Source organism: Ictalurus furcatus, chromosome 6, assembly GCF_023375685.1.
Source record: "Ictalurus furcatus strain D&B chromosome 6, Billie_1.0, whole genome shotgun sequence".
In the NCBI taxonomy this organism is placed as follows: domain Eukaryota; kingdom Metazoa; phylum Chordata; class Actinopteri; order Siluriformes; family Ictaluridae; genus Ictalurus; species Ictalurus furcatus.
This window is the reverse complement of record NC_071260.1, coordinates 32877858-32899411: the sequence shown is the minus strand read 5'-3', so window position 1 is coordinate 32899411 and position 21554 is coordinate 32877858. Positions and strand designations below refer to the sequence as shown.

Here is a 21554-nt window from a genome sequence, read left to right as displayed (position 1 = left end):
ATTAATGGACACAAAGGATGGGTGGCACTTGTAAAGGAGATGCAGGACAGAGCAGGCCGGCAGCCATCTGTTTGTCTTGCCGTTAACAGCTCTCTTAACGGTGAACGTGTAGGTAGACCAGACCGCAGTGCCTTAGTACCGTCACCGGAAACAAACTGTGGGTTCTTCAAACAACATACAAGCGCACACTTCTAGATTCTTCACCTCTGTCCCTCCGGGCTCTATGGAAATGTAAAAAGGGCTCAGTTTTGAGTGAATACGGTATATTAATAAGAGGTGTGGTTAAGTGTGCTGCTGGGATTAAAGAACGGACTTTGTGCACTGCAGCACGGTGATGTTTTCATCATGACACAAATAGATTTCACTTACAGATTTGATATCGATTTTTTTTTTTTTTTACAGGCGCAATGACCAGCCGACTGATTCTATGCTGATGCTTTAATGGCACTGTAATAAATGTACAGACTTGGATGTGATTGTATCAAGTGCATGTGTTTTTTAACCAGTCAAAATTTCGCAATCGTTGCGGGAGTTAAACATACAAAGATCACTCTAATACAGAGATTAAACGTTGACGGTGAATAAGCCGTGCAGACGGAATGACACAGAGTTCACGACCACATGCCACAGTCCCACATGAGAAAGAGAAGATAATTCCTCATCGGCATGGTTTCCCAGTAAAATCAGTATAAAATATGAGATTCAGGCTACATTCTGCAGTCTGTGCTTGCTATTAAAACCTTATATGAGCTATGTGTAGTAGTTTGTTTCCACAATACTAAATTCTAACTTTTTCACAGTGGAACTGAATGGTCACTGCATAGACTATTAATTGTCTGATCGCATTATGGGTGGATTTATTTATTTACACAGTTTACACTTCACTTAGGCACATGTAAAAATGAGTGTGTCTCACAGCTGTTCTGGATTTTAACACTAGTTCAAATAGAAATTCACATACAACTAAAGATTTCAGTTTGAATTCGCCTTAATAGCCACAACTGACTTCCATCCATCCATCCATCCATCTTCTATACCGCTTATCCTTTTTCAGGGTCACGGGGGAACCTGGAGCCTATCCTAGGGAGCATCGGGCACAGGGCGGGGTACACCCTGGACAGGGTGCCGATCAAATACACACTCACACACCCATTCATACACTACGGACACTTTGGACACGCCAATCAGCCTACCATGCATGTGTTTGGACTGGGGGAGGAAACCGGAGTACCCGGAGGAAACCCCCGCAGCACGGGGAGAACATGCAAACTCCACACACACAGGGCCACGGTGGGACTCGAACCCCCGACCCTGGAGGTGTGAGGAGAACGTGCTAACCACTAAGCACGACTGACTTGTTTGTTCTTAGTTGTATAAGTCGATATATAGTTAGTATTTTGGTGACATGGTCAATGTCTTAAGGTGAAGTGGGATAATATGAATAGTGGACATGCACACGTCGTGCTTGAGGTCAGCGAAATATCCCTGGATCTGTACTGTGAGAGGGTTTTGGGATGCAACAGCACACATGAGTTTCTGGGCGAGAAAATGCCACTGCCTCTGCAAGTTTTGAATGTCGAAACCTGATTTGTGCCGCTCCACCCATTTCAACGCTGTACGTTCATTTGTTTGAGAACCTAAAATAACAACCGTGCAAACAATAAAACAAGCTGGCTCGCGCCCAACCAAAATAGCAACACTCGTTAACCGTCAAATTACTCTTATGTGTGTGCTAAAAATTTCCCTCCTTTTCTCTCCCCAAATGTACCTTTACCGCTCAGTAAAATGGGGCTGGTAAAAGTCCAGATCTGCTGCAGCGTGTTTAGAGGGACGACGCCACGAGAGAAAAGTGATTAAGGTGTCCTCTTGAGGCAAAACAGATCATTCACACAGACAAGATGCCATGTAATCAAATTAAGATGAAAATGTAGAGAAAGCCCTTCAGGTTCTTTATGCATCTGAAATGAAACAGAGATGTCCTCAGAACTTCATCAAATATTGGCCTCTGCTCAAACGCCGCACAGTATCTATCCTACAATTCCGCCGCCTGCGCCTGACAGGCTGTAATCAGCAGGAAGGTTTAATAGACCTCAAAACTTTCGGGTTATTAGTCAGAAATAACCGCCTCAGTCCTCAGCTTTTGTGCTTATTCTCATTCTGCCGAACTGTCTAATGTTAAACAACAACCTTGTTTTTCTCTAGCGGTGTCGACATCTGTAAAGCAAAATGAAGTTTCCTCTCCGAGTATCAATCTTGTAATTGAGCTCTCGGAGCTAGCTACGTGACATGCACACACAACCATGCTCTCTGCTCTCAGATCCCTAGACAGCGTTCCCCTGTGCTGTCATGCTGAAGAGCTGTTCCTCGCGTTCTCCTCCTCCAGCCACGACTCTCTTAGTGCACTCTCGCTCTTTAGGCTTTGAGATGGGACCATAGTGGGCCAGCTACACGCCTTGCATTTTAATTATTCCTGAATAACAGGGAATCTCGCCATAACAAACCATGACACGGACATGCAGTCAAGTTGTCAATTGGTTTTTAATTGTTTTTCTCAGTGGTGACTTCAATAAAGTAACACAGAAGCAGGGGAGAGAGTATTATGCTTCAACGGAGAGGTAAAAATGGGCCTTGAGAGACCGAGCGATACGCCGTATCCGTTTCATCTTAACGCAAATGTCTTGTTGAGGCAGGACTAGAGCCATGTTTTGGAAATGTTACCTTTTGCATCTTATCGCAGTTGTAACGCAAGCCCTTGTCCTGCCGTCAGGATCCAATGTATCATACGGATGGTTAAGTGAGGTTAATTTAAATATTAACCTGATCTGACATAGCAACCCCCCGCCCCCCACTCCCTCCCCCCACCCCCTCCCCCCACCCCCCCTTGTCTACACACTGCTGCACAATTAAAACCGGAGCACCTAACACTTTTTCCCTGCTGGACACAGTCAGGAACATGCAACTTTATAAACCTCAAATAAATCACGGCTTAATCTATCGAGAACCTGACAAAAGGAGCCCAAAGTTTCCAAGCACTTAGCTGAGTAGTGTAGAAAAGGGCCTTACATTATTTATACCCTTTAATGGTGCCGCAATCCTCTGTGTGTGAATCAGCAACAACATAATGCGCTAAAACAGCCACAGCTGTAATCAAAGCCATACATTCTCATCCTCCGTACTCCTCTGCTAACCGGCGTGGGGTCAATGGGAGTCGTCTTTGCATTGAGCACATTCTTGACGAGAGATTATCCCTTTTAATAGAGATTAAGCATTTCAAGGTAGAGACTGTGTTTCCCTGCCTAGATACGATTTCTGAGCATAAGCTACTGTGAGTAAATACTGGTACCACGGGGACTGCACAGAGCATTAACACTGTAGCTTTAACACTGTAAATAAGCACTAATGAAGGGTATAAAACGCTGTTTTTCCAACTGCATTCATGGAAAGTATTTGATGAAAAAAAAAAAAAAAAAAAGACCCAGTGGAAAGAATGTTTCCCCGGCAGAAACAATAACCAAGCATGGAAAAACTATCGAGAAGTATAACTTTAGACGAAGAATTTGGATACAAGAAGGACGGTGTAGTAAACAGTAAAAATTGACTAGCACAAGGAGGACCACCCCAGAGATACACAAAGTTGCTCACTGGACTCAGACCTCAGTTTGTTTACAAATCCGTGCAATTTACAAGAAGCAAGCGATGACTCTTTAGGGAATTGAGTCCGGAGCTCAATGACATCTTAAACGTTTAGCATTGAGTTACAAAGCTGATCTGAAACTGAATTTGTCGTTTAGTCTTACAGCATGGTACGTACTGTATGGGGCGCACGGTGGCTGAGTGTTTAGCACGTTCGCCTCACACCTCCAGCGTCGGGGGTTCGATTCCCACCGTGGAATTCCCACCCTGTGTGTGTGTGCGGAGTTTGCATGTTCTCCCCGTGCTGTGGGGGTTTCCTCCGGGTACTCCGGGTTCCTCCCCCAGTCCAAAGACATGCATGGTAGGCTGATTGGCGTGTCTAAAGTGTCCGTAGTGTATGAATGGGTGTGTGAGTGTGTATGTGATTGTGCCCTGCGATGGATTGGCACCCTGTCCAGGGTGTACCCCGCCTTGTGCCCCATGCTCCCTGGGAAAGACTCCAGGTTTCCCGTGACCCTGAAAAGGAGTAAGCGGTATAGAAGATGGATGGATGTACTGTATGTCTGTACTGTCTGATAATGCTTCAACAAAGTATACGTGACATTTACAGCTCCATTCCGGTTTTTATACATACTCACGGACCAGTTTATTAGGTATAGCAATCTAGTAACTAATAAACTGGCAACCGAGTGCATGCTTCTCACTCTAACAGTAGAATTCCATTATAATTCCCACGGCGCATGCGAAGACGTATAGCATCTGCGAAGCAAAGAAATAACACTGTTTCCATTCCATTTAACTCACTGCAGATGCAAATTTGCTCCTAGAGAACAAATACGACGTGGCCCTCTCTGATCATCACTTGATAGTGTGGTGACAAGCAAACTCTATTAAGCTGTCTTCAAATATGCAAAATGATATGATTTTACAATGATTACATATTCACTTCCCAGCTGGCTGGCTCCATGCAACTCCATTTGTCATTGACTATTGTGTCCAATTATATGATTAGCTTTGAACACTCCGGCACTTGGAGAGCTCTTGTGTGTTCCAGTGCACTGACTGATTCACAAACAAAGTCATTACAACACGTATTCACACATATCAAATAACAAACAGATGGCCATTGTGCGCTGCCTGATTTATTTGCAGCATGAGCTGCTAAAAAAAAGAGAGAAAAAAAACGCTAGTTTTTTTGTCGGGCTTTGTTTAGTGCTGACTGGTTTTATATCCAGAGAGGAGCATCTGGCTGCCGAGGCGGTTAAATCAGCTGAAATGAAAGACAATCTTGTTTTCATTAATTTTTCTATGACAAAAGCACTTGTTATGAAGATTCAAAATTATCCACAAAGCTTTGTGATAATTCATCATGCATGCTGGGCTGTGCGGTGTCTATCTGCATCAGGGAGTGTTTACCTGCTTTGAAGTATGTATGTCAACTAAGCTGAATGCAGTGCATGCTGGGAAGTTTTTGCGAAACTATTCTGAAAATGTGCAAAATCCCTCACTCAGCTGTTCAATAGTTACCTTATAGACTCTTCTAGAGGGTGTCCAAAAAGTCAGGAACCAATGTGAGTAAAAATACATACACTTTATTTATTTATTTATTTTTTATTTTTTTGGACACCCTGTATATTAGAGCACTATATTTGACTGTACTGAGGGAGACACAGGAGTGAATTCATACAGTGGTGTGAAAAAGTATTTGCCCACATCTTGATTTGTGGTTTTTGTGTATACCTCATATTAACCCTTAAAGAGACAAGAGTGGAAAATGATTAGCAAAAAAAAAAAAATTCACTTTACATATCATTTGGATTTAAGTAAAACATATCCAAAGGAATTTTTTGATATATATGATATATTTTGGATTTTATGGGTTGTATCTCCCAGGATACGTTGCCTTATTAAGGCACAAAAAGTCAAAGTCATCTCTATTTCTGTGTTTTATATGATGCAAAAAAAAAAAAAAATGCTGAGTTTCTGTCTTCCCCACTTCTTTTAAAACATTTCATACATATATGTTCATTTATTTCAAATACTATATAGTGGATATACAAGGTCTACACACCATGTTAAAATATCAGCTTTTTCTGATGTACTTATTTTTTTTTTTTTAATAAAAAGAAAATAAATCATGTCAGAACTTTTTCCACCCTCGATGTGAAATTACAATGTATACAGAATAAAGTGACACAAACATTTTTTGGGGGGAAAAAGGGGGAATATATATATATATATATATATATATATATATATATATATATATATATATATATATATATATATATATAAACCTTACAATAACCTGGTTGCATAGGCCTTTAACTAATACTTCGTTGAAGCACCTTTTGATTTTATTACACCGCTCAGTCTTTTTGGCTAAGAGTCTATCAGGAGTCTGCAAAAACTTTCTACATCCATCACATTGTGAAGGCATCTCCTGTGCACAGCCTGCTTCAGGTCACCCCACAGATTTTTAGTTGGATTCAGGTCTGAATCCAAATCAAAAACATTGACCTTCTTTTGGTTAAGCCATTTATGTGTTGATTTGGATGTATGCTTTGGAACATTGTTGTACTGAAAGGTGAAATTTCTTTTCATCTTCAGCTTACTAGAAGACCCTAAAGGTTTTGCGCTAAAATCGACTGGTATTTGTAGCTATCATGATTCATTCCATGTTAAAAAAAGCCCGAGTTCTGGCTGAAGAAAAGCAGCACTAAAACACGATGCTGCCACCACCATGCTTCACCAGGGGTATGGTGTTCTTTTGGTGGTGTGCATTTATTTTCCCCCAAACATACCTTTTGGAATTATTATACCTTTTGGAATTGGTCTCATCAGACCATAACACATTTTACCACATGGTTTGGGGGGATTTATTTGAGCGTGGATGTTTTTTGTGAGGAAGGGCTTCTGTATAGCCGCCCTACCCCATAACCCAGACATGTAAAGAATACGGGAGATTGTTGTCACACACAGAAAGTAATCAGTGCTTCTCAGATGTTCCTGCAACTCTTTTGAATGTTGCCATTGGTCTCCTGGCAGCCTCCCTGGTAAGTTTTTGTCTTGTCCTTTTATCAATTTTGGAGGGACGTCCTGTTCTTTGTAATGTCACTGTGGTGCTCCATTTTCTCAACTTGTTGATGATGGTCTTCATGGTGTTCCATGGTTCATCTAATGGTTTGGAAATTCTTTTATACCCCTCTCCTGATCAATACCTTTCAACAAGTGAGATACCATACATGATTTGTAAACTCTCTGTGGCCCATGGCTTCAGGAGTCGAATGAAACCAAGAAGATGTAAAGAACATCCTATAGAAACAGCTGATCTTTATTTGGGGTCCATTTGAATAATTTCATTGATGACAGCTGTATGATAATTACTTTTAAACATAAGATTGAATGTGATTGGTTCATTCCGAACACAGCCACATCCCCAATTATAAAAGGGTGTGCGTATTGAAGGTGGGAAAAGTTCTGACATGATTTATATAGGTTTAATTTTTTACCTAAAAAAACCCCTGCCATTTTAACAGGGGTGTGTAGACTTTTTATATCCACTGTACAAAACCAAGTTCATCCAAGTGTATTGCTTTATTTTGTGCTTCATAATGTGCCACATGTTCTCAATGGACAGACAGGTCAGGTCAAGACAGGTCAGGACTGCAGCAGGCCATGCTCGCACCCGCACTCTCTGCTTACGCAACCATGCGCTTGTAATCCGGGCAGAATGTGGTTCGGCGTTGTCCTGCTCTGGATGGAAGCATATGTTGCTCCAAAATGTCTACATATCTTTCTGCATTAATGCTGCCCTCACAGATGTCCTAGGTACCCATGCCATGGGCACTGACACGCCCCCATACCATGCCAGACGCTGGCTTTTGGACCTGACACTGATAACAGCTCGGATGGTCCTTTTCCTCTTTGGCCCGGAGAACACGACGGGTGTTTTGTCCAAAAACTATTTGAAATGTCTACTCGTCAGACCACAAAACACGATTCCACTGTGCTACTGTCCATCTCAGATGAGACCAAGCCCAGAGAAGTGGGCGGAGCTTCTGGACAGTGTTGATGTACGGCTTCTGCTCGGCATAATAAAGCTTTAACTGGCATATGTGGATGCAGCGGCGAATGGTGTCGACCGACAAAGGTTTACCAAAGTATTCCCGAGCCCATGTCAGGATCTCCATTACAGACTCATGACGGTTTTTAAGACAGTGACGTCTGAGGGATCGGAGATCACGCGCATTCAGAAGTGGTTTTCGGCCTCGCCCTTCACGCACCGAGATTTGACCGGATTCCTTGAATCTTTTAATTATATTGTGCACTGTAGAAGGTGAAACGCCCAAAATCCTACCGATTTGTCTTTGGGGAACGTTCTTCTCAGAGTGATGGACTATTCTCTGACGCATCTGTTGTTAGATCGGCGAGACTCGGCCCGTCCTTGCTCTTGAAGGACTAGATGATTAGGTTGATTAGGTAAATCCAGTTCATTAGGTAAAACATCAAATACCTTGTCGTTATACATTTTTTAAATATAAGTCAAGGTACATTTACAGATCACTCCTATTTGTTCTTATTAGCATTTTCCCAACTTTTTCAGAATTGGGGTTGTAGTAATATCAGTTTTTTTTTTTTTAATTGAAGAAAAGTTAGATTATTATATAATTACTTACCACATAGTTAGCATGTTCTGCACCGTGGGCGGCCATGCTGGTTTTAGGTCAGGCTGACTAAACGGTCACAGAAGAATTGAAGCAAGTCATGTGACCCATATGCTCAAAACAGACCCAACATTGATAAATGATAATAGGATTGGGTGAAACACTCTTTCTTATGCTCTCAACAAGAAACTAAAGAGTATGTATCTTGTGGTGCACATTGCCTGTTTAAGGGTCACATTTCTTCAGAAATTAAAACAAAATCTAAGATAAAATCTGAGTCAACCTGAGTCAACAGAAAATACAGTTTTTAAATGATAATGTTATTTATTGAAGCAAAAATGTTATCCAATACCAACTAGGCCTGTGTGAAAATGTATTTGCCCCCATAGTTACTAATTCCCCCAAATCTATTAAGTTTCATTCATAATGGGGTTCAGCTGGGCTAGACACAACCAGGCCTGATTACTGCAAACCCTGTTCAATCAAATCAACGCTTAAATAGAACTTTTCAACAGCATGAAGTTGGTTAAAAGGTTTTACCCAGTAACACACTCATTACAGAAATGATGAGGAAGAAGGTGATTGAAATACATCAGTCCGAGAAGGGTTACAAAGCTATTTCAAAGGCTCTGGAACTCCAAAGAACCACAGTGAGAGCCGTTATCTCAGAAAAACTTGGCACAGTAGTGAACCTTCCCAGAAGTGTCCGACCTTCCAAAATCACTCCAAGAGCACAGCGAAGATTCATCCAGCAAGTCACAAAGGAGCCTAGGACAACATCAGAGGACCTACAGGCCTCTCTTGCATCAATAAAGGTCACTGTTCATGACTCCACTATCAGAAAGACACTGAGCAAAAATGGTGTCCATGGAAGAGAGGCGAGGTGAAAACCACTGCTGACCCAGAAGAACATTAAGACTCGTCTGAATTTTGCCAAAACACTCCTTGATGATCCTCAAACCTTTTGGGAGAACGTTTTGTGGACTGATGAGTTGAAAGAGGAACTGTTTGGAAGATAGGAGTCCCGTTACATCTGGCATAAACCAAACACCGAATTCCACAAAAAGAACATCATACCTAAGGTCAAGCATGGTGGAGGCTGTGTGATGGTGTGGGGATGCTTTGCTGCTTCAGGGTCTGGGCAACTTGCAGTAATTGAGAGAAACATGAATTCTTCTTTCTACCAGAAAATCCTAAAGGAGAATGTCCAGTCTTCAGTCCGTAAGATGAAACTCAAGCGTAACTGGATTATGCAGCAAGACACTGATCCAAAGCGCAGGAGTAAATCCTAGTCCTAGAAGTAAGTGAAAGACTGATCTCCAGTTATTGGAAGCGTTTGGTTGCAGTTATTACTGCTAAAGTTGGCACAACTAGATTGTAAGTTTAAGGGGGCAATTACTTTTTCACAAAATTGCTAGAATTTTTGGATTTTTTTTTTGCTTCAATAAAAAAATAAAAACTGTATTGTGTGTTTACTCAGGTTGCCGTTGTTTTATGTTATACATTGTTTGAAAATCTAATATTATTTAGTACAAGATATACACAAAAAGACAAAATCAGGCTGGGGCAAATACTTTTTCACAGCACTGTACATTATTTACTAATGAGTGCTCCTGATACACATCATGACCCATTATTTAAAAAAAAAGAAGTTGATTGTTACAAATGACCTAGCAACCTGAAAACACAAAATACAGAAGTACTGCAGTGCCCTCCAATAATATTGGCACCCTTGGTAAATATGAGCAAAGAAGGCTATGAAAAATTGTCTTCATTGTTTAACCTTTTGATTTTTTGTTAAAAAAATTCACAAAAATACTCTGCTGTCATGGATATCAAACAACACAGGTTTATCAAAAAAAAAAAAAAAAATCTTTGCTAAATACAGGTGTGCAACAATTATTGGCAACCCTAAGAATTCATATGAGAAAAATATATTTGAAGTATATTCCCAGTGATATTTTACATTTTTTTAGTACACCTGGCTGACTAGGAACAGGAAATTGTTCAACAATGACTTCCTGTTTCACAGGGGTATAAATATGAGGTAACACATAGGCCAAATTCCCTTAGTCATTCATAACAATGGGTAAGAGCGAGGAATATAGCTGTGATGTGCAGCAAAAGGTTGTTGAGCTTCACACAATGGGGCGTGTCTATAAGAAAATAGCACAAGCATTGAAAATGCCCATTTCCACCATCAGGGCAATAATGAAGAAGTTCCAGTCAACTGGAGATGTTATGAATCGACCTGGAATTGGACGTGTGTCTATATCGTCTCAACGCACTGTGAAGAGGACGGTTCGAGTGGATAAAACATCTCCAAGGATCACAGCTGGAGAACTGCAGAAGTTAGTTGTGTCTTGGGATCAGAAAGTCTCCAAAACTACAATCCGAAGTCACCTACATCACCACAAGTTGTTTGGAAGGGTTTGAAGAAAAAAGCCTCTACTCTCATCCAAAAACAAACTCGAGCGTCTTCAGTGTGCCAGACACTACTGGAACTTCAAATGGGATCGGACTCTATGGTCAGATGACACCAAAATAGAGGAAAAGTACATCTTGCCCACGGTTAAATATGGTGGTTAATCAACACCTTCTGTCCAAGTGACAACTACTTTGTTTTGCATTGTTTAACATTGTTTAACATTTCCATCAGTGTACAGAATGTGAGAACTGCAGGAGAAACAGCCTCAGTAGACTATTTGTGCTTTATTCCATGTGAGGGCTGAGTGGCTGACACGCTCCATAAACCATTTCCAGGCCTGCTTATCCTGTTTTTTTTTTGTTTGCTTTTTTTCCTCCAGCACCCTTTTTCAAATGTGCGGAAATCAGACATTCTATCAGACCTCGTGTGAATATACTGAGAAGAAGGCCGTGTTCCAGTAGTATTAAATGTGACAGATATATTTAATGTGGATGTTTAACGGAACTTAACAGAGCTCGAGTTGCAATTCCCAGATGGCGATGTTAGCTGGTCTTCGCACTACTGAATGCACACAGATGTTTTTTTTCAACATCAGAGAGCAGTGAGTAAAGCAGTCATCCTCTGACTAAGGGTATTTACTTGGTATATTCAGACTAATGGTCTAATGGTGCGTTTTTTATAATGCCTTTAAAAATCAAACAACCAAAGAACTCCCAAGTGACTCTGCTTGGAAATATTCTATATATTACACGGAAATAAAGCGCCATCTTATTCATCCATAGCTGATAATCTTTGTTGTTTTGTCACGCATGTCTCTATACGGTCTTTAATGTTATTCATCTTTTGCTTATCGGTCTCCTTATAGTAGCTACAGTATTCCCTCATCTCTGCTTAGTCTGCTTGGTTCAAGGGAATTTTCCACAGCTTCCAAATATATATTCATCTGTTCTGACGTAGATTAATGCGTTGCTTAATTAGCTATAGCACTGATGATAGCTCAGTATGAGACACCTTTATCTGTTTCTGGAATGGATTAAATATCATACATGGCTATACAGATATAGTATTAATAGCGTCCATTTTTGTTCTTGTAAATTGCCCTTGTGAATTTTATACACTCAGTAGAAAGAATACACTGCATTTTCTTTTAATAATAAAGAAATAATGTCGATAGATATGCAATCTACTCCAAAAAAAACAAACAAAACATAAATACAGTACATACAATAGTATTATGCTCCGCTTCAGACCTCCCCGTGACCCATGAGCCCCGGTTGATACCCTGTCTGTCCATGGAGATTTCCTTCCTCCTCAAAATACATCTCAAAAGTAGTCATTAACTGATGGCTTGGATCAGGCGTATTAGAGCAGGAACATTATATGGCCTTCTCAGGCAAGTTCTCGTCCTTTCTTGCAGCTCCTTAAAGCTTGTTCAGACATCTGCCATCATTTGCTTCCACCTGCTGGCGTTAATGAGGTAAATCAGTGCTCCGTTAATAAAGACCTGATCTGTGCAATAGCGCCGCTCTCTGGCGAACTAAACAATGTGCTACCTAAAAAAATATATATATATCTACAGAAGCTGAAAGAAATGAAAGAAACGATATTATTAACCAGTATTCATTTTTTGGCAATGATCTTTGAAATGTTCTTGGATTAGTAACATTAGAGCGTTTCATCAGGCTTCTAAATAAACAACAACAACAACAACAACAAATTTAGTATTGCATATAACATTTTTATTTTATGACTGGAACTTCCTACAAAACACACACACACACACACACACACACACACACTTCTTACATTACTACAAAAAGCTATAAAGTGAGTTGAAGTTCAGATACCGGTACAGTTTATTTTATCAGATATAAATATAGTATAAAAATCAATCTAAATTTATTTGCAGTTGCTTAGACATGTTTGCAGTGATAATAGTCAAATTACAGATTACAAAAGGTGTTTAAAAACTATAATCAAATGTTCATTTTGAATGTTTCACCTCTTTTTTTTTCTATAGAAATAGACTTTGTGTTCCCACTGTTTCTTTACAACAACAACAACAACAACAACAACAACAACACAGAAGTCATAGTCCACAGTCCTAGATTAAAGAAATTTGTTGTAAGTTATTACCTTATAATTGCACTATTTGAAAACAGTCAATATATTTGTGAACATTTTGTGCAATACCTTTCTGTGAGCTAGCGTATAGAAGCTATACACATACCGGGTGCTTAATGTGGACAGTTCCATCATGGTGAGATACATTTCCAGAATCAGGGATCAAGTCTTAAATTAGTCAGTGTGCTTGCCCAGTTCCATGGTATGCTTGCACAGACCAGGCTAAAAAAGTGGCAACTAATGTGACTAATAAAGTTTGACAGGCTAAATGTGTACATTAATAGAGACTAAGGAAAATAAGCACTTCAATACTCGACTCCATGGGAAGGGTGACCTTACGTAACTACACTCATTTATAAATTTACATTTATTCGTTTAGCGGACGCTTTTATCCGAGGCGACTTACAAATGAGGAAATACGAGCAAAGCGATATATCGAGCGGAGAACAATACAAGTCGTGCTACCGTACAAGGTCTTTTCTTTGAGTTCTAGAGAAGCAAAGTGCACAGAGTCGAGGTGTAAGAGCCAGGGGAGGTTTGTATGTATGTATTTATTTATTTATTTATAAATAAATAATGTGGGGGTTGGTGTTTTAGGGGTTTGTTACGTGCTCACGGAAGAGGTGGGTCTTTAGCTGTTTTCTGAAGATGGAGACAGATTCTGTGGTCCGGATTGAGGTCAGAAGTTCATTCCACCACTGAGGGACTGTTAGTGTGAAGGTTCTGGAAAGGGATCTTGAGTCACACTGAGTAGGTACGACTAAGTGTCGGTCGTTAACCGATCACAGATTGCGTGAGGGAACGTAAGCCTTCAGGAGAGAGTTGAGGTAGGGGGCGCTGTTCCAGACAAGGTCTTGTAGGTGAGCATCAAGGCCTTGAATTTGATACGGGCGAGCCAGTGGAGAGAGATGAAGAGGGGTGTGACACGGGTTCTTTTGGGTCCATATCTTTATCATATCCTGAAAATGTCCATGTGCACCCTTGATAAACTCCAGAAATGGCAGACAATCCTCGGCTAATGTTTTGACTGAGTTTAGATTGTATCTGACGCTAACTAGCACCTTCATTTTCACTCGATGAAGTGTATAAATGTGAGGTGACTGCATGTAGTGCCGGCGTTACAGTTACAGTACTGTAATGTATTTATTCACTGTTTACACATCACATTTTATTCCTGATTCTGGAAAGATTGTCTAGCATGCATTCAAGCTATTTAATATGGCGCATAAAAATAGTCCCAACAGCCAGACCACGTCCTTGGTTCGTTTACACAGTGCAGCAGATTTGTAAAACAGTAATGAAGTAATTGGGGTGGTTTTCTTTTGAGAAAGTTTTCTTCCATTTTCCATTTGTTGATGATGAGTGAAGGAAAAAAAAATGCTGATGATTGTTATATTATCAACAGCCTGCTGAACCTGCTTGTCCACTGGGTAAGTGTGAATGAAAAACCAATAGTAATCTGCTTGTCCCAACCTTGAACCTGGGATAGCAATTTGTCCACCCTGTAGAATGGAGCCATTTTATAAACAAAGCAGTCGGAATCACTCATCTCACTTCTCAACAAGACAATATAACAATGTACTTTCCCCCCGGAAATGTGTGGATTTCCCATTTAACCCTGAAGACAACATACAATCCATAAAGAAAACATACACAAACATTCTGCATTACATAGACTGTGTATTTTATACATTTTGGGGCGTTTAACGATTTTTTTATTATTATTATTCTTTCAAGCAGTGGTCTAGGAGGGATAATTAATATTTCTCGTTCTTCACCTTTACTTCACTTTCTGAGTCAACTGAAAGCAAAAACATTTGCATAACATGCTCACGAGATAAAGATAAAGATAGCTCTCGCTTAGAAAAGTACTAAACTAATGCAGTGAATGAAAGTGAAAGTGTCCAAGCTTCAGTATGTTCCTCTTTTCTTTCGAGACTAGCTCGCAGTCCTCTCATATTTAAAATACTTTTCTTTCATGTGTTCAAACCATGTCAGATTCATCAGATCATGGCACTGGTAAGGTTACTGAGAGAGCGTACACTTCCGGTATGACGACTCTTTCTTCGCACACTTCTCAGATAGTTCCTGTAGAGGATCACACTGATCACTCGGTCCTGAAACTGCTTAGAAACTATGTAGTACAGTATAATGTCCAACACTGTACTCATGTTCATTAGGAAGGTTGTGAACGCACCCCAGGTGCTGTAGTCATGGCCGATATTCTCAAAAAGCAGGAGCACAAAGCAGACATGGAAGGGAACAAAGCACACCAGCACCTGCGTGATGAGCGTGATGATGATACGGATGGATTTCTGCTTTACGTTGGGCTTGAGCTTGGATGTGCGCCCGTGGATCAGATTGTCCACAATGCTGATGTAACAGCCCACCATGATAAGCATTGGCACTAAGAAGAAGAAAGCCAGACGAGCAAAGTGGACAGAGTTGTCACGGCGCAGGTAGACAATGTCATGCATCTTCAGGCAGGTGGTGTGGTTTGAGAATTGGTCTGGATCTTCCTCCAGGAAAAGAAGTGATGCTGCTCCACCAAGGGTCATGACCCAAATTCCCACACACGACAGCAAGGCCTTGTGTACGTTCTTTAGCTCTTTGCTATGCCGTGGCTGAACTATGGCTACGTAGCGGTCAGCACTAATGAGAGCAAAGAGCCAGAGAGCCAGACATGGATAGAGTACGGTTAGTGCTGCATTGATTCTGCAGAACATATCGCCAAAAGGCCAATAATCCCCACTGTAGTAGGCCATTCTGAATGGAAGCAGGAGAATGAAGATGAGGTCCACCACAGCCACATTGATCATGTAAATGGTGACAGAACTCCTTCTTTTTGTAGTCAGAGCGAAGACCCAGATGGCTGTGAGATTGACCACCAAGCCTACAGAGAATATGATGCTGTAGAACACTAGGCTGACGATTTTGAATACTGGAGGGAGATAGCCCTCAGGGTTGATGGTCTCAGGGTTGATGGTCAAAGATGTGTTCTGTTCCATGATGAATTACCTGATATGAAAAATAACAGCACAAAGAGCATTAATGTAAAAAAAGAGAACTTGTTCAGTGGGAGGTAAAGCAATGACACATGTACATAACACTACTCTATATGCAAAACAGTCCAAAAGTCCAAGACAACATCTGGGTTTATATATATATATATATATATATATAGACAAAGAATAATGAGTGGTGTTGGTGTCAGGGGAAATGCTCTTAGACCTTCCTGGCAGACCACCAACAAAAGTTTCACTTCAGCATTTTAAAGTAATATCTCTGTATATTATCAAAGCAATTTAAACAAGCCTGAAGGCTTAGTCATTTTGATTACACTTCATGTTACTGAAAAGGTAGTAAATAGTTCCAACTCTCCACATGAGTAATGATTTCTCCATGTGGGTGAATTTGGGGCTGGAAGGTGATAATGACAGCAAGGCAAGGATCAATGACAACATGACACGATGCAATTAGCAAGTAAGATATAAAAGTAAATAACAAGAAAGTGTTGTGTTAGTGTATATATGATTTCTTGCTTACGTTATTATTATTATTATTATTATTATTAGTAGTAGTAGTAGTAGTAGTATTGTTTTTACCCACATATTCATTCTGGAGAAGACTGAATGATGAATGAATTCCAAGCACATATAGTTGTAATTGATATTCTATTTACAATCTACTCTTACAGTGAATGTGTGTAAAACTTTCTACAGTAATAAAAAATGGTTGTAAATCTCAGTTTGGTATATATATATATATATATATATATATATATATATATATATATATATAAAAGTAAATGATTACAGAATGTTCTTGTATACAGTCAAAAGCGTACCTACCGCAGTGATCTACATCATCGTGTGCTCGTGGGGTAGCTGCTTCTGGCTCATGCAAAGACTTGTGATGTGGTGTCAAACCATCTCGCATCAAGCTCTGCTCAAATAGCTCACAGGAAGTCATGTAGCTAATGACTTGACTTAAATGAGTTATTTTTTACCCTTTTGGTTATAGTTACTTCCTGTGTCATGTTTGCTAGTGGAGCAAGTGCACGCCCTCTGATCGTGGTTTGCTCTTGTTCCTCATAATAAGTTTCACTGTCAGTGTAGTGCGTGTAGGTGTTGTCTTGCCAGTTAGCTGTGAGCCTCATGTCTGTGTTCTAGGCCCGCGGTTTGTCCTAGTTTGTAGTTCCTGTGTATCATTTGCCGTGTTAACCCATTCTGCTGAATCTTCTGATTATATATGTGCTTTCATGATGTCTGGCTGTTGATTCAGGAATGGATCTGACTATAATTCGGTGATTCCTATATGGAATATATGAGGAGGTGTCTCAAAGGCATTTTTACAATACATGTCGGTGAGCAACAAAGCTCCTTCCCTTATGAGTACACTGCAGCACCTTAAGATTTGTCTCAAAAAGAACCCCAAAACAAATTTACAGTTCTGTACACTCTCTGAACCAGTTGCTGATGACTTTGGAATGAGGGAATAGCTCGAGTAAAAAATAAACCCATTCTTTAAAGGGTATACTTAAAAAAAAAAAAAAAAAGAGCACAACTTCATGGACACATTTCCAGAGGCTTATAAGTTTATTTACAATTTAGCATTACTAATCTGCTTACCTGCATGACCTAGTAGGAGGAAACTGGAGAACCAGGATGAAGCCCATTCAAGCACACAAAACTCCACACGGATCCAAACTCAGGCGCGAACGCAAGACTGTGGAACTCTGAAGCAGCACTGCATCACCATGATGCACTTTAAAGATCTACTATTTCAAATAGAGATTTTATACTTGGTACCTCAGCTTCAAAATGTGTGTGGAGAAGGAAGGATGTTTCCAGGAACATCTGGAAATGAAGCACCAATGAAGCTCTGCATTGATGCTTGTGTTGTTTTCCTCTAATGGCGTCACCATCGAGGTCTTGAAGCCTCACTTAGGCATTTCTTTGAGAAAGGTCCAGTTTTGGCAGGTTGTTTCTACTAGTCTATACTCTGACCATCTCCAATACCGTTTAATGAAACACTTTATAGGTGAATCAAACTACCGAGCGTCTTTTGTAGATTTATTTATTACAGCAACCAACTGAAGTGCATCTAATAGCATTACAAGCTCAATATTATTTAAAATTCATGTCAAGGCTATGACAGAATACTTTCATGAATATGACTTACATCAGCCATTCAGATTTGACACATTTTACACACGGTATATGGTCATCTGAACAGGTTTTTACATGCTACATAGCCTTTTTTTTACCACACGAGTCCTTGAGTGGGCACTTTGAAGCCTCAAGGAATTAAGCATTTTTCAGCACAGCTGGAAAGCCTCCATGCTTCATGAAGCATTGCCTCACCATCACTAGTTTCAAATTCCACTCGGTCAGACATTCCATTTAATAACCTACTTATTGTGTGAGGAATCTGGAGGCAGGCTTTAACGAGAAAGAAGAACTGAACGCTTTTATTACTTCAAGGACTGTATACTTCAGCCCAGTTTGTCCCAACATAAATGACTTCACTTAAATGAAACCACTGATAAATACACAGATAGCATCATACTGATCAACATTGTGTGATTTACGCTTTAGGTCCAAAGGTATGTGGATACCACACCCATATGTTGGTCTTCCCCAAACTATTGCCCCAACGTTGTAAGCACACAATTGCATAGGATGTCTGTGTATGCTGTAGCATTAAGATTTACCTTCAGTGAAACTTAAAGGCACACACATTTTCCAGCATGACAGTGCACCTGTGCACAAAGCAAGGTCCATAAAGACACGGTTTGACCCCTAAACTCAACCCCACTCGCATCCATTTTGGGATGAACTGGAACACTGACTGCACACCAGTCCTTCTCATTCGTTACCTGTGCCCAACCTCACTAATGCTCTTGTGGCTGAATCTAGTGTTAAACCTTCTCAGAAGTAATAACAGCAAGGGGGACCATCTCTGTGTTAACGCCCATGGTTTTGGAATCTGCACATACTGTATGGTTGTGATGATTAGTGGTCCACATACTTCTGGCTATATACTGTAGGGAAGCACCATCACTGTCTCTCTGGTATTGTACACCCAGGTGTAACCACGCACTCATTACCTGCTTGCTCTCTGCCAGTCTGCCTCAGGACACAGGACTGCCCTTGCTGCCCTAAATATGCATGGTTTAATAGGTATTATACATAATATCTACAGGAGTGGAATTTGAAAAAGCAAGAGAAGAAAAGAAAAGGAATCCAGATGAATTTAGAAAGTGGAAGTCGATAACTTAAGCTCTCTTTCCATTGGCTCTCTTGTGGGCTACAGCAAAGCATATACGTTGTAGTAGCTACATTATACTGTAGCGTCTATGGCTAACTAGTTAAACACATATTAAATCCATCTATCAACCCATTTTCCATACCGGTTATCCTACACTGAGTCATGGGGGACCCTGGAGCTTATCTTAGGGAACTCAGGGCACAAGGTGGGGGACACTGTGGAGGGATGCCAAGCCATCGCAGGCTACAATCACACACAAATTCACACATACTATGGACAATTTGGAAATCACACACACACGTCATTGGACTGCAGGAGGAAACTGGAGTACCCCGCGGAAACCCCAGAAGCACAGGGAGAACATACATACAGGGCGAAGGCGGGATTCGAATTTACATGTTATACATCAGGCCTCCTACTACAAGTTTTTCTTCCGATTTTGCGCTTTCACTGAACATAGAAACGGGTGAAAAGGTGTGAGACGAGGATTGCAGCATTGAAACACCTCTCCATTGGGTACAACATGAAAACGTTGAGAACTAACGAACACAGAGCCTCAACAGCGCTGACATTTCTGCCCGTAACACCATGCTCATGAGTCTAATTTTCTCAAGTGTAAAATGCAGAATAAAAACGGCACGTTTTAAAACTGACATTATCTACAACACACGATCGAAGTGAGACCGTCGAGAGCTTTTGTCTTTTTGTTTACATAAAAAAAAAAAATAATAATAATAATAATAATAATAATAATAAAAACGATAAAACGGGTACCAGGAAGTGACAACTAAATAGGGAATAGTCCAAATTTGAAACACATGTTCTTTAAACATGAGCAGTTTGAAGAAATGAAAGCATGCGTACTTTCCCCTCTAGTCTAGTCTAGTCACGCATTGCAACTACAACTAGTTCACAAAGCTCCATTTAGCCTCTTTTGTCTCCTTTCACTTACCTATCCTGATCAATATAAATAGACAGATCAGAAAACACCATGTGTCTGGCAGATATTTTCATATATATATATATATATATATATATATATATATATATATATATATATATATATATATATATATGCATTATATCCCAACAAATATTACCCACTATAGCATTAAGGGAATCAATACTTGAAAAAAAAAATCAATAAAGCAAATTAATTTGGCCTAATTAGTATTAACATCAAAAACCACTGCTCTTGGTGAAGAGCTTGTCAGTATCAGCCCTTTGGTTAGAAAAATAACGAGAAATAAATCAAACTAAAGCTCACCCCCAAACTGGAATACTCCATAGTGGGGAAAGAATTGCAGGACTGCTTCAGAACTATTTTCTAAAGAGTATTCCTTATCAATATCAAAGTGCATTATGGGTGCCCTGTACCCTCCACCATACATTATACAGTATGGGCACTAACTTACTTGAAGTGCATTGTGGGATTTCATTAGCACACTGCATATTCTCACTATGATTTCATACAATACAATGGGGTACAAAATGTAAAAAGTTGAATACTTTTTTCTCTCTCCACGTTAAATTAAACAGATAAATTGCTGTTTTCAGACATATTGCAATTAACCATTTGTTTGGGACCACAGTATCATCAGTACAACCAGCAAACGCAATACATAACATCATGTAGATAACAGCCACCAGCTTCCGGTAATCTTCACTGGTAATCAACCATCAAAATGGGGGGAAAAATGTGATCTCAGTGTTTTTGACCATGGCAAGATTGTTGGTGCCAGACTGGCTGTTTTGAGTATTTCTACTATAACTCCTGATCCACTGGGATTTACACACACAACAGTCTGTAGAGTTTCAGAATGGTACAATAAAGAAAAAAAACATCCACTCATTGGCAGTTCTGTGGATGGAAACACGTTGTTGATGAGAGAGGTCAATGGAGAATGGCTAGACTGGTTTGAACTGACAGGAAGTCTACGGTAACTCAGATAACCATTCTGTACAATTGTGGTGAGCAGATAAGTATCTTCGAATGCACCTAACAACAAACTTTGAGGTAGATCGGGTACAACAGCAGAAGACCTCATTGGGTTCCACTTCTGTTAGCCAAGAACAGGAAGCTGAGGCTGCAGAGGGCACAGGCTCACCAAAACCTGACAGTTGAGAAGAAGACTGGAGAAATGTAGCTTGGTCTGATAAATCTCAATTTCTGCTGTGGCAGAGTGTTGTTAGGGTCAGAATTTGGTGTCTACAGCATGCATCCCTGGACTCAACCTGCCTTGTGTCAACAGTCCAGGCTGGTGGAGGCGGTGTAATGGTGTGGGGGAAGTTTTCTTGGCACACTTTGACCCTGTTAATACTGTACTAATCAATCATCGCTTGAATGCCACAGCCTATTTGAGTATTTTTGCTGACCAGATGCATTCCTTCATGCCCACAATCTTCTAATGGCTACTTCTAGCATGATA

At 40.3% G+C, this 21554-nt stretch overlaps 1 protein-coding gene across 2 annotated transcripts; it reads right to left on the bottom strand.

Moving 5' to 3' along the window:
- Positions 1-12787: 12787 nt before the first annotated feature.
- Positions 12788-20149, bottom strand: gpr18 (G protein-coupled receptor 18). Of its 2 annotated transcripts, none has more exons than XM_053627731.1 (2): positions 16700-20149; positions 12788-15870 (listed from the first exon to the last, which is right to left on the bottom strand). In XM_053627731.1, exon 2 carries the CDS (start codon positions 15858-15860, stop codon positions 14856-14858), a length of 1005 nt encoding a protein of 334 aa, XP_053483706.1. In that variant the 5' UTR covers positions 15861-15870; positions 16700-20149; the 3' UTR covers positions 12788-14855. The 2 variants fall into 2 exon arrangements, with proteins under 2 accessions (XP_053483706.1, XP_053483705.1); XM_053627730.1 differs by having other exon boundaries at positions 16704-20149.
- Between the last annotated feature and the right edge of the window lie 1405 nt (positions 20150-21554).

What these genes read in the sequence shown, in the direction of transcription:
- gpr18 (XM_053627731.1), bottom strand. Translation starts at nt 15,860, where the DNA reads ATGGAACAGAACACATCTTTGACCATCAACCCTGAGACCATCAACCCT.